This window comes from Mesoplodon bidens, assembly GCF_964165515.1.
Source record: "Mesoplodon bidens genome assembly, chromosome: 7".
Classification (NCBI taxonomy): Eukaryota; Metazoa; Chordata; class Mammalia; order Artiodactyla; family Ziphiidae; genus Mesoplodon; species Mesoplodon bidens.
In genome coordinates, this window is record NC_138164.1 from 52,523,214 (window position 1) to 52,538,968 (window position 15,755).

Genomic DNA, 15,755 nt, shown 5'->3' on the forward strand with positions numbered 1-15,755 from the left:
CAATCTACAGATTCAACGCAATCCCTATCAAATTACCAATGGCATTTTTTTTTACAGAACTAGAACAAAAAATCTTAAAATTTTTATGAAGACACAACAGACCCCGAATAGCCAAAGCAATCTTGAGGGAAAAAAAATGGAACTGGAGGAATCAGACTCCCTGACTTCAGACTATACTACAAAGCTACAGTAATCAAGACAATATGGTACTGGCACAAAAACAGAAATATAGATCAATGGAACAGGATAGAAAGCCCAGAGATAAACCCACACACCTATGGTCAACTAATCTATAACAAAGGAGGCAAGGATATACAATGGAAAAAAGACAGTCTCTTCAGTAAGTGGTGCTGGGAAAACTGGACAGCTACATGTAAAAGAATGAAATTAGAACACTCCCTAACACCACACACAAAAATAAACTCAAAATAGATTAAAGACCTAAATGTAAGACTGGATACTATAAAACTCTTAGAGGAAAACATAGGAAGAACACTCTTTGACATAAATCACAGCAAGACCTTTTTTGACCCACCTCCTAGAGAAATGGAAGCAAAACCAAAAATAAACAAATGGGACCTAATGAAACTTAAAAACTTTTGCACAGCAAAGGAAACTATAAACAAGATGAAAAGACAACCCTCAGAATGGGAGAAAATATTTGCAAACGAATCAACGGACAAAGGATTAATCTCCAAAATATATAAATAGCTCATGTAGCTCAATATCAAAAAAACAAACAACACAATCCAAAAATGGGCAGAAGACCTAAATAGACATTTCTCCAAAGAAGACATACAGATGGCCATGAGGCACATGAAAAGCTGCTCAACATCACTTAATTATTAGAGAAATGCACATCAAAACTACAATGAGGGGCTTCCCTGGTGGCGCAGTGGTTGAGAGTCTGCCTGCCGATGCAGGGGACACGGGTTCGTGCCCCGGTCCGGGAAGATCCCACATGCCGCGGAGCGACTGGGCCCGTGAGCCATGGCCGCTGAGCCTGCACGTCCGGAGCCTGTGCTCCGCAATGGGAGAGGCCACAACAGTGAGAGGCCCGCGTACTGCAAAAAACAAACAAACAAACAAAAAAAACTACAATGAGGTATCACCTCACACTGGTCAGAATGGGCATCATCAGAAAATCCACAAACAACAAATGCTGGAAAGGGTGTGGAGAAAAGGGAACCCTCTTGCACTGTTGGTGGGAATGTAAATTGATAGAGCCACTGTGAAGAACAGTAGGAAGGTTCCTTAAAAAACTAAAAATACAATTACCAAATGACGCAGCAATCCCACTACTGGGCATATACCCAGAGAAAACCATAATTCAAAAAGACACATGCACCCCAATGTTCAATAGCCAGGTCCTGGAAGCAACCTAAATGCCCACTGACAGATGAATGGATAAAGATGTGGTATGTATATACAATGGAATATTACTCAGCCATAAAAAGGAATGGAACTGGGTCATTTGTAGACTGTCATACAGAGTGAAGTAAATCAAAAAGAGAAAAACAAATATCGTTTATGAATGCATATATGTGGAATCTAGAAAAATGGTACAGATGAACCGGTTTGCAAGGCAGAAATAGAGACACAGATGTAGAGAACAAACGTATGGACTCCAAGGGGGTAAAGCAGGCTCGGGGGGATGGTGGTGGTGATGGTGGGATGAATTGGGGGATTGGGATTGACCTATATATGCTTAATATATATAAAATAGATAACTGATAAGAACCTGCTGTATAAAAAATAAAATAAAATTCAAAAATAAAAATAAATAAAAAAGGAGGGGAACAATTTTATTTCTTCCTTTTATTGGTATGCTTTTTATTTCCTCTTCTTGCCTTACTGTACTGGCTATGACTTCCAGTACTGAACTGAATAAGAGTGACAGCAGACATCCTTGCCTAGATAACCTTGATGTTTTAGGGAGAAAATATTCCGTCTTTCACCATGAAATACGATGGTAGCTCTATGTTTCTAAATACGTTCTTTACCAGGTTGAGAAAATTACCCTGTATTACTAGTTTTCAAATAGTTTTTTTTTATCATAAGTGGATGTTGAACTTTGTCACGTACTTTTTCTAAGTCAATTGATATGATCATGTGAATTTTCTTTTCTGTCAATATGGTAGATTACAGTCATTGATTTTTTACATACTGACAAGCCTTGAATCCCTAGAATGAACTCTACTTAGACATGGTATATAATTCTCCTTATATATTCCTTAATTCTATTTGCTAATAATTTGATTAGGATTTTCCCGTCTATATGCATTAAGAATACTGGCTTGCCAGAGATAAACCCATGCACATATGGTCACCTTATCTTTGACAAAGGAGGCAAGAATATACAATGGGGAAAAGACAGCCTCTTCAATAAGTGGTGCTGGGAAAACTGGATAGCTACATGTAAAAGAATGAAATTAGAACACTTCCTAACACCATACAAAAAAACCCTCAAAATGGATTAAAGACCTAAATGTAAGGCAAGACACTATAAAACTCTTAGAGGAAAATACAGGCAGAATGCTCTATGACATAAATCACAGGAAGCTCCTTTTTGACCCACTATCTAGAGAAATGGAAATAAAATAAAAAATAAACAAATGGGAGCTAATGAAACTTAAAAGCTTTTGCACAGCAAAGGAAACCATAAACAAGACGAACAGACAACCCTCAGAATGGGAGAAAATACTTCCAAACGAAGCAACTGACAAAGGATTAACCTCCGAAATATAAAAGCAGCTTATACAGCTCAGTATCAGAAAAACAAACAACCCAATCCAAAAATGGGCAGAAGACATGAATAGACATTTCTCCCGAGTAGACATATAGATTGCCAACAAGCAAATGAAAGGATGCTCAACATTACTAATCATTAGAGAAATGCAAATCAAAACCACAATGAGGTATCACCTCACACTGGTCAGAATGGCCATCATCAAAAAATATAGAAACAATAAATGCTGGAGAGGGTGTGGAGAAAAGGGCATCCTCTTCCACTGTTGGTGGGAATGTAAATTGATACAGCCACTATGGAGAACAGTATGGAGGTTCCTTAAAAAACTAAAAATAGAACTACCATACAACCCAGCAATCCCACTACTGGGCATATACCCTGAGAAAAGCATAATTCAAAAAGCATCATGTACCACAATGTTCACTGCAACACTATTTACAATAGCCAGGACATGGAAGCAACCTAAGTGTCCACTGACAGATGAATGGATAAAGAAGATGTGGCACATATATACAATGCAATATTACTCAGCCATAAAAAGAAACGAAATTGAGTTACTTGTAGTGAGGTGGATGGACCTAGTCTGTCATAGAGAGTGAAGTAAGTCAGAAAGAGAAAAACAAATATTATATGTTAACATACATATGGAATCTAAAAAAAAAAAGTTCTGAAGAATCTAGGGGCAGGACAGGAATAAAGACACAGACGTACAGAATGGACTTGAGGACATGGGGAGGGGTAAGGGTAAGCTGGGACAAAGTGAACGAGTGGCACTGACATATACACTACCAAATGTAAAACAGATAGCTAGTGGGAAGCAGCCACATAGCACAGGGAGATTAGCTCCATGCTGTGACCACCTAGAGGGGTGGGATAGGGAGGGTGGGAGGGAGATGTAAAAAGGAGGGTATATGAGGATATATGTATACATACAGATGATTCACTTTGTTGTACAGCAAAAACTAACACAACATTGTAAATCAATTATACTCCAATAAAGATATGTGTGTGTGTGTGTGTGTGTGTATAAAAAGAATAGTGGCTTGGTCATAGTTTTTTTGTATTTTGTTTTGTTTTTTGTTGTTGTTATTGTTGTAGTTTTAACTGTCTTTGTCTGGTTTAGTATGAGGATAAGACTAGCTTCATAAAATACACTGAGAAGGGTTCTTTCCTTTCTGTTTTTTGGAAGGGGTTGTGTAGAACTGGTGTTCACTGTGCTAAAATGTCTGGTACAAGTCTCCAGTGAAACCATTCCAACTTACAGATTTTCTTTCTAAGAGATTTTAAATTATGAATTTAATATCTTAACAGTTGAATGAATAACTTGAATAGTTATAGGGCTATTCAAGTCATATTAGGTGAGTTGTACTTTGTACTTTTCAAGGCGTTAGCTCATTTCATCTGAGTTATCAAATTTATGTTTGCAGAGTTGTCCCTTACTATCGTTTTGATATCTACAAGGTTTGTAGTGGTACTAATTTCATTCTTAATACTGGAAAATTTTTTCTTATCTTTTTTCCCCTTCTGTCAGTCTTGCTATGTTTGTCAATCAGATTGATGTTTTCAAATAATAGCTCTCATTTATTAATTTTCTGTTTTCAATTTCACAGATTTCTGTCCTTTTCTTTATTATGTCCTTCCTTCTGCTGGCTTTGGGTTTCTTTTGCTCTTTTTCCAGGTTAGGTGGAAGCTTAGATTATTGATTCAAAACAATTCCTCTTTATTCTAATGTTAAGAATTTTTGCTAAAGGGCAGCATTTAATGTTCTAAGTTCCCCTATTAGTAGTATTGCTTCAGCTATGTCTCAAAATTTGACATGTTATATTTTCATTTCCATTCAGTTCAAAGTATTTTTAAAAACATTTCCCTTGAGACTTTCTCTTTGACTTATGGATTTAAGTGTGTTGTTTAGTTTTCAACTAAACAGTTTGGTGATTTTCCACTTATCTTTCTGTTATTGATTTCCAATTTGATTCCAGTGAGGCTGAATAACATATACTCTATGATTTTAATTCTTTTAAATTGAGGTTTGTATTATGGCCCAGGATATGGTCTACCCTAGTATGTAGTCCACAGGCACTTGAATGTTATACTCTGTTGTTGTTGAGTGGACCATATTATAAATGTCTGTTAGATCTTGTTGGCTGATGGTATTGTTAAGTTCCATAGCTTTGCTAATTTTCTGTCTAGAGATTCTACCTATCAATTATTGAGAAGGGCACTGAAGTCTCCAACTATAATTGCAGATTTGTCAATTTCTCCTTTCAGGTAGGACAGCTTTCGCCTCATGTATTTTGCAGCTCTGTTACTTGATACATACACATTTAGGATTGCTGTCTTCTTGATGGATTGACCTTTTAATCATTAGATAATGCCCTTCTCTGTCTCTAGTAATTTTGCTTCAAAGTCTACTTTACCTGATATTAATATAGCCATTCCTCATTTACCTTGATTAATGTTTACATGGTATATCATTTTCAATCCTTTACTATCAACCTGCCTATACCAATATACTGTAGGGAGTTTTTGTAGCTAGCATACTGTTGGGTCACTTTTTTAAAATCTAATATGCTGATCTCTGCCTTTTATTTGGTATAGTTAGACTGTTTACATGTAACTAAGTATGCCATTTAAAATTTTTGGTTTATTTTTTCTGCCTTCCTGTGGATGACCGTAAAAATTTTTTTAAATTTTACTTTGATTTATCTATAGTGCTTTTGAGTTTATCTCTTTTTCAGTGGTTGCTCTGGGTTTTACATTACATACACAAAACTTATCTGTCTGTTGGTCCCAACCTTTTACCAGTTCAAGTGAAGTATAGAAAGCTTACCTCTATGTCTTTTTACCTTCTCCTATTTATAATATAGTTGTCTTAAATAGTTCCTCTACCTACATTTAGAACCACATCAAACAGTGTTACAATTTTGGTTCAACTATCAAACATAATTTAGAAAACTCAGGAGGACAAGGAAAGCCTACTGTATTTACCCAAATTTTTGCTTACCATGTTCTTTCTTCATTCCTAATGTTCCAATATACCTTCCTTTTATCATTCCCTTTCTATTTAGAGAAATTTCTTTAGCCATTTTTTTTAAGGTAGGTCTGCTAGTGACAAATTCTCTTAGTGTTCCCTCATCTAAGAATGTCTTGATTTTCCCTTCATTCCTGAATATTTTCACTGGGTATAAAACTCTAGTTGACAGGTCTTTTCTTTCAACACTTCAAAAATATGCCACTGCCTTCAGGCCTCCATAGTTTCTGATGAAAAATCTGCTTATGAGAAATCAGAGTGCTTTTCTCCTGTTAAAACAGTAACTTTTCTCACTCACTGCTTTCAAGATATTTTCTTTGTCTTTAGTTTTCAAAAGTTTAGCTATAATTGAACTTGACGTAAAGTTCTTTTGGCTTATCTTGTTTGTGATTTGCTCAGCTTCTTGGACCTGTGGCTTTATGCCTTTTGCCAAATTTGGGAAGTCTTCAGTCATTATTTCTTCATTTTTCTAGCCCTGCCTTCTTTTTCCTTTCCTTCCAGGACTCCAGTGACACAAATGTTAGACCCTTCGTTATAGTCCCATGGGTCTCTGAGGATCTTTATCCCCCCTCCAGTTTATTTTCTCTGTTATTTAGATTGGGTAACTTCTATTGTTCTATCTTCAAGTTCACTGATTATAAGCTGTCTCTTCCATTCAGCTGCTGAGCCTATCCACTAACTTTTTGAGTTTGGTTCTTGCATTCCCAGTTCTAAATTCCCATTTCATTTTTTTTTATACCTGCTATTTCTTCCCCAGGACTCTCTATTTTCTCATTTGTTTCAAGTGGGTTTAGGAACTCTCACTGAAGTATTTCTATGATGCCTGTTTTAAAATATTTGTCAGATAATTCTAACATCTGTTATTTTGGTGTTTATGTCTATTGATTCTCTTTCATTCAAAATGACATTTTCCTGGTTGTCAGAATATAGAGTGATTTTTTTTATTGAAACCTTAACATGTGGGGTGTTATGATATTCTGGACCCTATTTTAAATCTCCCAATTTAGCTGGCTTCCTCTGAGACTGTTCTAGCTGGGGAAAAGGTTCCTGCCCAATTACTGCCAGGTGGGCGTAGAAGTCTAATTTCACTTGGCCAATGTTGAAACTGGTGGTGGGGAGGGGTTCCTCACTACTGCTGGCAAGGGTAGGGATTCTGGCTACTCAGTAGGCCTCCGCTGACACCATCTGGGCTGTGAGAGGTAGGAGTATCTCATTACTGCTCCCTTTGTGGCCTCCACTGACACCACAAGTAGGAGGGGGAGAGCCTCCTTACTCCTGGGAAGCGGTGAAAGTCCTGACTCTCACCTAGGCCTCCTCTAACATTACTCCAGTGGGAAGGGAAAGGAGCACCTCCTTACTGTTTAGGTGGGAGTGTAAGGCCAGGCTCCCCACATGGTCTCTAATGACAGTTAACCAGGGGAAAGGGAGAATGGCAGTGGGGAGGTTCAGTACTGTTGAGCAGGGAAGAAACTCCTGCCTCCCTACTCAATCTTCTCTGAAATCACCCCAGCTGGGGGTTGGAGAGCCTTGTTACAACTTCATAAGGGTGGAAGTCTAGGCTCCCTACTCAGCCTTGGCTGGCATGGGTTAGGGTTGGGGCCACAGTCTTTCTACAGTGTTTGGCTAGAGCATAGCAGTTACTGGCTATCTTTTCTGTCTTTCCCAGTCTTTTGGCTAGAGAGAGCAGGCTTACTAGTCTGTGCTAGTTGATATTTCCAGCCTGCCATCATCTTCAAGTTTGGGATATATTAGGCAAAAAGAAAACCCAGGGAACTCACCCCATGTCATTCCTTGAATCCTGAGGTCCCTAGTCTTTATGCCTTTTCTCCACCTTTCAGTCTTCTTATGTTTATTTTATATATAATGTTCAAGATTTTCAGTTGTTTTAGCAGGAGGAATAGGGCAATGTACATCTACTTCATCATCCTGAAAGCAGAAGTCCCCACTTTTTAAACTGGTTCCCACTATGTCCAACCACACAAATTCCTGGAAAAATGAGGATAGAGTCTGTGGAAGAGTTTTCTTTATGTGATGCTTACATATTTGGACAAATTTGGACTACTCTACTATCCAAATGAGTTATGTAGTTAAGCCAGCCATATAAGAATGTCCAAATTACCTGTTAAATCAGGGTAGCACTTATGATATAAACTTGTGTACACTAAATACTTGGAACACTTACGATTTCGTAAATACTTATGAATTTAACAATTTTCTATTCAAAACTTTAAAACGATCGTTAAATTGTGTTTACTTAGGGAACAAATACATAATCTGATCTTTCCAAAGACACTATATGGAACTATACAGCTAAATCCAATTTCAGAAATTTTGTCATAATAAACAGATACTTAAATGTCCTTACCCCAAAAGAAAATAAAACTACCCTAAAATAAATGGTCTAGAACAGTGCCTGCCACAGAATAAGCAACTCAATAAATACATGGCAAAGGGTATCTATAACAAGATAGTGTTTAAAATTTACTATTAAAAAAATTAAAAAAATAAAATCTACTATTAAGTAGAAAAGCTTCCCTAGTTAATGTCTAACATATGAGGCTATATCTTTTTTGTTTAATTTATGAAATGTTTTCATAATTCACCAATAAAAATATTTCCAATTTTTATGTATCATTAGAATGTATTTAGGAGTATCTTCTTTTTTTTTTTTTTTTTTTTTTTTTTTTTGTGGTATGTGGGCCTCTCACTGTGGTGGCCTCTCCCGTTGCGGAGCACAGGCTCCGGACGCACAGGCCCAGCGGCCATGGCTCACGGGCCCAGCTGCTCCGCGGCATGTGGGATCTTCCCAGACCGGGGCACGAACCCGTCTCCCCTGCATCGGCAGGCGGACTCCCAACCACTGCGCCACCAGGGAAGCCCTAGGAGTATCTTCTTATAATAATACATTCTCAAATATGCTTGGCAGTGAGCAGATTCAAGGTTTCTTTGATTATAAAGTTCAGAGAGATTGGTTTTATGTAGACAGCTCTAATCAGTGAAAATAAAAGGTTGTAATTACCTAATAAATCACTGAGAATCAAGTTTTTTAAAAGATTAATATAATCTTTCAGCTGATATTAATTTTTCAGGATTAATAACAAACTATGTAAAACAACAGGAAATTATAACATGTATTTTAGTATTCTCACTCCCCGCCAAGGTCCCAAGGACATAAATGTTAATGTAACAAAGTAGAGACTGCCTTAAATCACCTTAATCTAATGCAGAGCTTCACAAAATATGTTCCTTAGAATGCTAGTGTCTCTTGAAATACTGACATGTCCCACAGAGAAAAGATAAGATTGGCTAAACCCAGTTAAACAAATTTCTCTACTACAGGAACACTCAGGGCATTTAAAATTAAATATGCACTGTAAACTTCCCAAAGAGAATTACAGTTACACCGTTTCCCAAATTTATTTAATCAGAAGCCTTCTCCCAAACATCTATTAAATCTCATTGGAGACGAGTGTTGAACAGAACTCAATCTGAGAGACAGAATGGCAGAAGAACCCTTTTCACTACTTGGCCAGGTAGAATGAAGACCAGAAATTTAAAAAATATTATAGTTATAATAACTAAGAAATGATTCAACAAAGAAAATATTAGGATGAAAAGCTACACGTGATTCCCAGCACTTATTAAAAAACTAGTCTGCTATCAATCACGGTGAAAAATAACCATGAAAGTTGATTACAGATGTTATAATGATAAATTAACTAAGTGGCAACTCCATTCTAATTTAACCTTAAATATTATTCTCAAGTTTATTTAAACATGGAGATAAAACAACTACAGAAATTGGATGTTTCAGATGAAGTTTAAAAAAAACAACTTTCATTTTTAACAGAACTTCACACTTAAATTATCTGAAATTAAACACCAGGTGTTAACCTCATGGAACACACATAACTATAGTATTGTGGCTCACTAAAGAGAATATATAATAAGCAGAACATATAACCATCAATGTTGTATGTGTACGTAAGTACGTGTGTGTATATATGTGTGCATGTACTCAAGTATGTTTATATGTATATGCAGCCAGTTCGGCAAACATACCAGAGACCCTTAATAAAAGTAGAAAAATAAATTTTAAAAGAGTTCAACTCAAATTAAGGCCAAATATTATAATAGTTTGAATGAGATTTTATAATGCTTCTTTTAACCAGATATTTACAATCCACATTTATACCAAATTCTTTTTAAAACACATAGAACTAACTAACAAAATACACAATGGCAAGCAGTGATATAACACTAAATTTAGATGCTGTATGATGATTTCTGCAGTTTAACAAGTGTAGGTTATAAGTTTGAATTCATAAAATAAAGGGAAACCACTTACCTCTAACTAAAGTTCTCTGAAGGTAGTATCCTCCTTAGAACCCCTATCTTGGGTAGTTTCACCTGCTGTAATTTCCCTCAAGAGACTCCAGCAAAGTCTAGGAAGGTTTAGGTTCCCTTCTGCAAGCCCTATTAGCGCATGTGTGTTATAAACCTGCTCACATACTGCTTCATAGCTGTAACTTCCAATTCCCACTGAATAATCTCCACCACCACCACCACCGTCATCCATGTATCAGTGCAGGAGAGAATTTGGAGAATTTCATTTAGAAATGTGACTTTTTTCACTTCGCCAAAAATATCCTCCAAATCATTCCACTGCTATGTCTATAATGTACTGAAGAGAGTGGTGACGATTCAGCAGGTGAATAAATTACAACATATAGATTTAGCTATGCAATTATATTTGCTGAATACTCAAATATTAGATTCTAACATAACACAAATAAAACTAGCTTTCTCAACATTCAATAAATATGTAAAAAAAAGAAAAAATAACTGAACATAGATGTGAAAAATCTTACATAAAAATACTTTCATAAATAAAGTAGAAAAAATAGTGTACATCACTTGGGACTACTGACTATTTCCCTAGTATATTTTGTTAAAGAAATGCCAATATTTTAAAATGAGCTAGGAAATAAGTCACTGAAAGACATATGTTAATGATTTTTCAGTATGTCACTTCTACCTTAAACTGTCAAAATAAATAAAGTAAAAACAAAACAAAAATGAAATATAAAACTAGCCACTCAAAACAATGCCAATCTCATATACCCCGAGTGGCAGTTTACAAAGGGTACTATTAAGCACTTAACAAAATTTTTCAAATCTATTCAGGAAGCTGACTGAAAAACAGTGGAGCAAAGGAGGCCTGATCTTCCACTATCCAGAAAAGGTCTTTTACTTTGGATTCCCACTGATGATTCCCTAACTTCTTGCTGATTATTTCCTGTAAGTCATATAAAAATAGGAGAAAAAAAGAAAGGGCATCAATTGTCCTAGAGGCCAGAGTACTAAACCATATTGTAGCACTATTTTAGAGGCTAAAGTATGGACTAGCTTTAAGAACACTGATTTTAGCTGCAGGCACCATTGGCTTGACTGCAGCATAAGTAAGATCCAAAGCAACATCATGATGAAATTCTACTTTTTCAGATATCTTAGTTAGCTTTGAAAGTTTCCCCTGGCTCATAACAGGTTCAAATAAATGCTTCTGAACTCTAATTTTAAATGTCAACTTAACTCCTTCCAAAACTCTCCCTTTGTATAAGCAATTCAATACACAAACGTAAGAATAAAATGCAATAATAAAATTATCAAAACGCAGTTAAAAATAGATAACAAAAGGAGGAATGAGAAAATCTTAATCGCCCAATATGATACTCAATATATAAGTAACTAAGTTAATTATATATAGTTCTGAGTCTTCAAATTATGTTTATATAATACCTGGCTCATTTTAAAATTAAATTTTAGAATATGGATGCTTCTTTAAAAAATATGGCCTCTGTTTGTCATAAAAACCAGAGGTTATTTTTCCAATGGAACAAAACAATACCCTCAAAACAAAAAAAAATCACAGAAGTAGACTTAAAGGGAATTCCCTGGCAGTCCAGTGGTTAGGACTCCATGCTCTCACTGCCAAGGGCCCAGGTTCAATCCCTGGTCGGGGAACCAAGATCCCATAAGCCACACGGCAAGGCCAAAAAAAAAAAAAAAAGTACCATTCATAAAACAGATTGTTTAGAGCTTTAAAAAAAAAGATAAAGTGAAATAATCTAGTCATCTCTAAGAAAGAATAAAAGATTGAGCCATGAGGCAGTATATTTGCATATACTTCCCCTCTTATACATGCACTATTAGGACTCACTGAAGGGTCAAAAATCTTCTAGATCTTGCTAGTTTAAATGCAGGAATGTCTAACAACCCAAGAAGGTGTATCTAGGATGATACTTACCTTAGGATATATTATACCACTGTGCTATTATGTATTCTGTGTATGGATACACAAGCAGTCAGCTGAAAGGTACACACCACACTAGCAAATGCTTGGCTGGACCCATAAGGTCGGATGACCAATGGAATATCAAGATATGTGTCGATTCTCCAGCCCTCATAACCACATTCCAGACATCTCACGTAGTCCTTCAGCTTGCCTTGATACAGTTCATTTATAAGATCAGCCTAAAAAGTAAGAACATTTATATTTTTTAAAGCGTTCCTTAAAAGTAAGTTACCAATATTTTATGCCTTTTAGAATGATTTTCAAAAGGATATTGATTCTTACTGTTGACATTTTAGAAAGCTTTAAGATTTATCTAATCTAAAATTCTATAGAAAAAAATCAAGGTTTAACAAAAACAAAATAAATTAAGAATGTGCAAAAATTATTTCAATTCTCACATTATTAAAAATCCCACTATTAAAATGTGTTTTGTTGATAAGTTGATTACTGATTTCACTACTAAGCCCCATATTATCTTTTCATTAGGATGAGAATACATCATAACATCATTTTAGGCATACTGATAATCACACAGCTAAACAACTGGCTACTTTTATAGCTTTACATATATTACCACCACTTTCGCAATAATATATTCTGATTTCTAAAATCATATCCTCTATCTCAAGGTACAAATAAAACTTCTTAACTTTCAGTAATATACATAAAACAATTTTAAGAAAAAATATACTGTAATTTTTTTAATGTACAGAAATTGAAAAAAAAATCTTAAACTCCATTTCCCTCAAAATATCCTCATCTAAAAGAATGGATCTCTCACCTACTCCCCAAACTTAGCCAACTGGGGCTATTCTGGCTCAAAGGAGGCAGGTAACTCCCTAAGTAAGGACCCTCCACGTGAATGTCTTGCCTCAAGATTCTTGTACCCAAACTTGGGAACTCAGAAGGAATGCCCTAGCTGGTCTTAATAGAAGTGTTGACCCACATAGGGATGTAACGAGGAGGAAGCGTACCTTCAGACCTATGAAAAAGAAACACCCCCAATACCATCTACACAAAGTTATGAAAATACAATCCTATAGATAATGAAGAGAAACTAGATCACTAAATGAATTTAAAATTTTTTCCAACATCTCTTAAGAATAGATAAGAGGGAAATCATATTACAGTTTACCTCTTTCATAAATTTATACCTCTTCAAGTATCTAGAATTCATAAGCCTTCAAATTAGGATCCACCATAACTGTCTACTCTAATACTATTTATTTAATGAAACTTTCTTCATTCACCTGCCCCAGTTATATTTGATTATGTCTTCTCTACCTGAGAGGGCATTTATAAGTGTTTCAATCCAGTGTTTTTCAAGCAGTTTTGATAGCAACCCACAGTAATAAAATAATTTATACTGCAACCCAGTACATATAACTGTAACAAAAGTTGCATAAAACAATACTTACCCTTACTTATGTGATGCTTCTCTTATACTTTTCTATTTTATTCCTTTTTTTTAAAGTGCTGGTGTTGATTCACTAAATTGATTTCATAAGCGAATGGATCACAATCTAGTTTGAAAAACTTTAGTCCAAGCCATCATAATAGTTCCAATCAGACAGTAGATCCTCCAGGCTACCTTCCAGATTCTTCCCCTTTTTTACCCCTAGTGATCTTCTATCACTACACCTAGCATAAACCCTCCTCTGTACTGAGTCCTGAGCCCCATCCAGTTCAGCCTTATGTCTCACCCCAATGATATATCTAATATTCTCCCATTTCTAACCTGTTCCTCCTTCCACTGGATAAGAAGAATAGGGTCAGATTAACAAGGATCCTAAGTGTCAAAAGCATGACTATACCTGACTGGTCAAAAAGAAGGTAATGCTAGATGAATATACTTTACAATGTATACTTTATAATGTGTTACAGATAAGCCATCTAATTTACTTAGCAAATATCTGAAAACACTGTCCAAAAATCATCCCCAAAACACACACACACGTATGAATTACCTAGTTCTTAGCTAAAAAGAGATCATCTAGATCACAGGGCCCAACTTCTTGTAAAGACGAGGAAATTGTCAGTACTTTGACAACTGGACTAATGCCCAAGTTTTAAAATATTCCAATAGAATAAAGTCACTGTAAGGTAATGAATAATTTATTAGAAAACACTCCCCTCAACCTGACAGATAAATTACCTGTTCTGTTTGTTTCCATTTCTGTTCCAAAGCATCAAACATGACTCTGCACAGTTCTTGTACATCATGCTGCTGCCAAGCTTTTTTAAGATAAAATTTAATTAAAAAGAGCTATTAACTTAGTGTAATGTAGCATTAATTTGTTGTTTAAAAGCAAATTGTCAGAAATATGGAAACGTCTACATAAAATAATGCTAAATTTAAAAAGAACACAAAATATACATTATAGTCATAAAAAGGCAATCACAGGGAAAAGAATCACAAGAGCTCATCACTTTATAAATAGCATATGCTCTATAGTGCTACAATATTTGCTATTTTTGTTATTTTTCACTGTAGAGTCAAGAAATATGTTAATAAAAATCTAAGCCAACACCCTTTTAAAATTTTAGCTTAAGTAAATAAAAATAGAGTATAACCAAACTTACTTTACAAGAAAATTTTAATTGATCAAAAATTTATGCCTCAGAGCTTAAATTTTAAAAATAAGTTATTTTTAAATGCCAGCAAAAAGCAATCAAAAGGTTTAAGGTAAAGTTAATTAAGATGTTAATATGTGTCATTTGTTTATAATACGGTCTCTCAGAATTCCTTTGACTATTACAAATACTTATCATTATAAGAGAATTAGTACCCTCACTACTATCCCATCCAAAGCTCCTTGTAACATCTGTGGTTTCAATTGCTCTCTTTTTGCTGGTTTGTAACAAAACAAAAAGCCTTTGAAGTTGGTATGGTATACTCGTCACTGGATCTTCTTCAGATTCTTCAAATTCCCACCTATTGAAATGAAATGTTTGAAAATTATCTACAAAATATCATAATTAATATTATTTAATATTTAATTTAATATTTAAATTTTATATTTAATATATTTAATTAATATTATCATAACAAATTTTAAGATCTTAACTCTGGGGGCTTTGGATATTAACTGAAGCTATTAATATCTAATGAAACATTAGTCTTTCTCTAATTAATAAATTTAGAAAAAAGTTAAGACTTTCACAAGAAAAGGCATAAGAAGGCAACATGAATAAAAGGCAAAGGTCATTTGAAAGTAATTGATGAATTTGAATCTGGTCAAGATTCTTGTCCTAATTATTAACTCACAAAAATACAGGGAACAGAATATTAAATGACACTATGGCACTCAACCATCAAAATCCAAACTGAAAAACTATAGGACAAATGCCATCAGTTTTTGATATATATATATTTTTTCAAGGAATAAATTGCAATGCGGAAAAAAGATCGAAGGGGATTAAAAGCCAATTGAGTCTTCTTTTTTTTTAAACATCTTTATTGGAGTATAATTGCTTTACAATGTTATGTTACTTTCTGCCATATAACAAAGTGAGTCAGCTATATGTATACATATATCCCCATATCCCCTCCCTCTTGCGTCTCCCTCCCACCCTCCCTACCCCACCACTTAGGTGGTCACAAAGCACTGAGCTGATCT

At 35.1% G+C, this 15,755-nt stretch overlaps 1 protein-coding gene across 2 annotated transcripts in view; it reads right to left on the minus strand.

Annotated features, from left to right (window-relative positions):
* Positions 1 to 15,755, minus strand: part of USP47 (ubiquitin specific peptidase 47) — a 123,661-nt gene that overhangs the window by 45,211 nt on the left and 62,695 nt on the right. For both annotated transcript variants that reach the window (XM_081239976.1, XM_081239975.1), the window contains 3 exons: positions 14,925 to 15,070; positions 14,291 to 14,370; positions 12,165 to 12,314 (listed from right to left, as the gene is read on the minus strand). In XM_081239976.1, the coding sequence (XP_081096102.1) occupies positions 12,165 to 12,314; positions 14,291 to 14,370; positions 14,925 to 15,070 (376 nt within the window). The remainder of the gene's footprint in view (positions 1 to 12,164; positions 12,315 to 14,290; positions 14,371 to 14,924; positions 15,071 to 15,755) is intronic.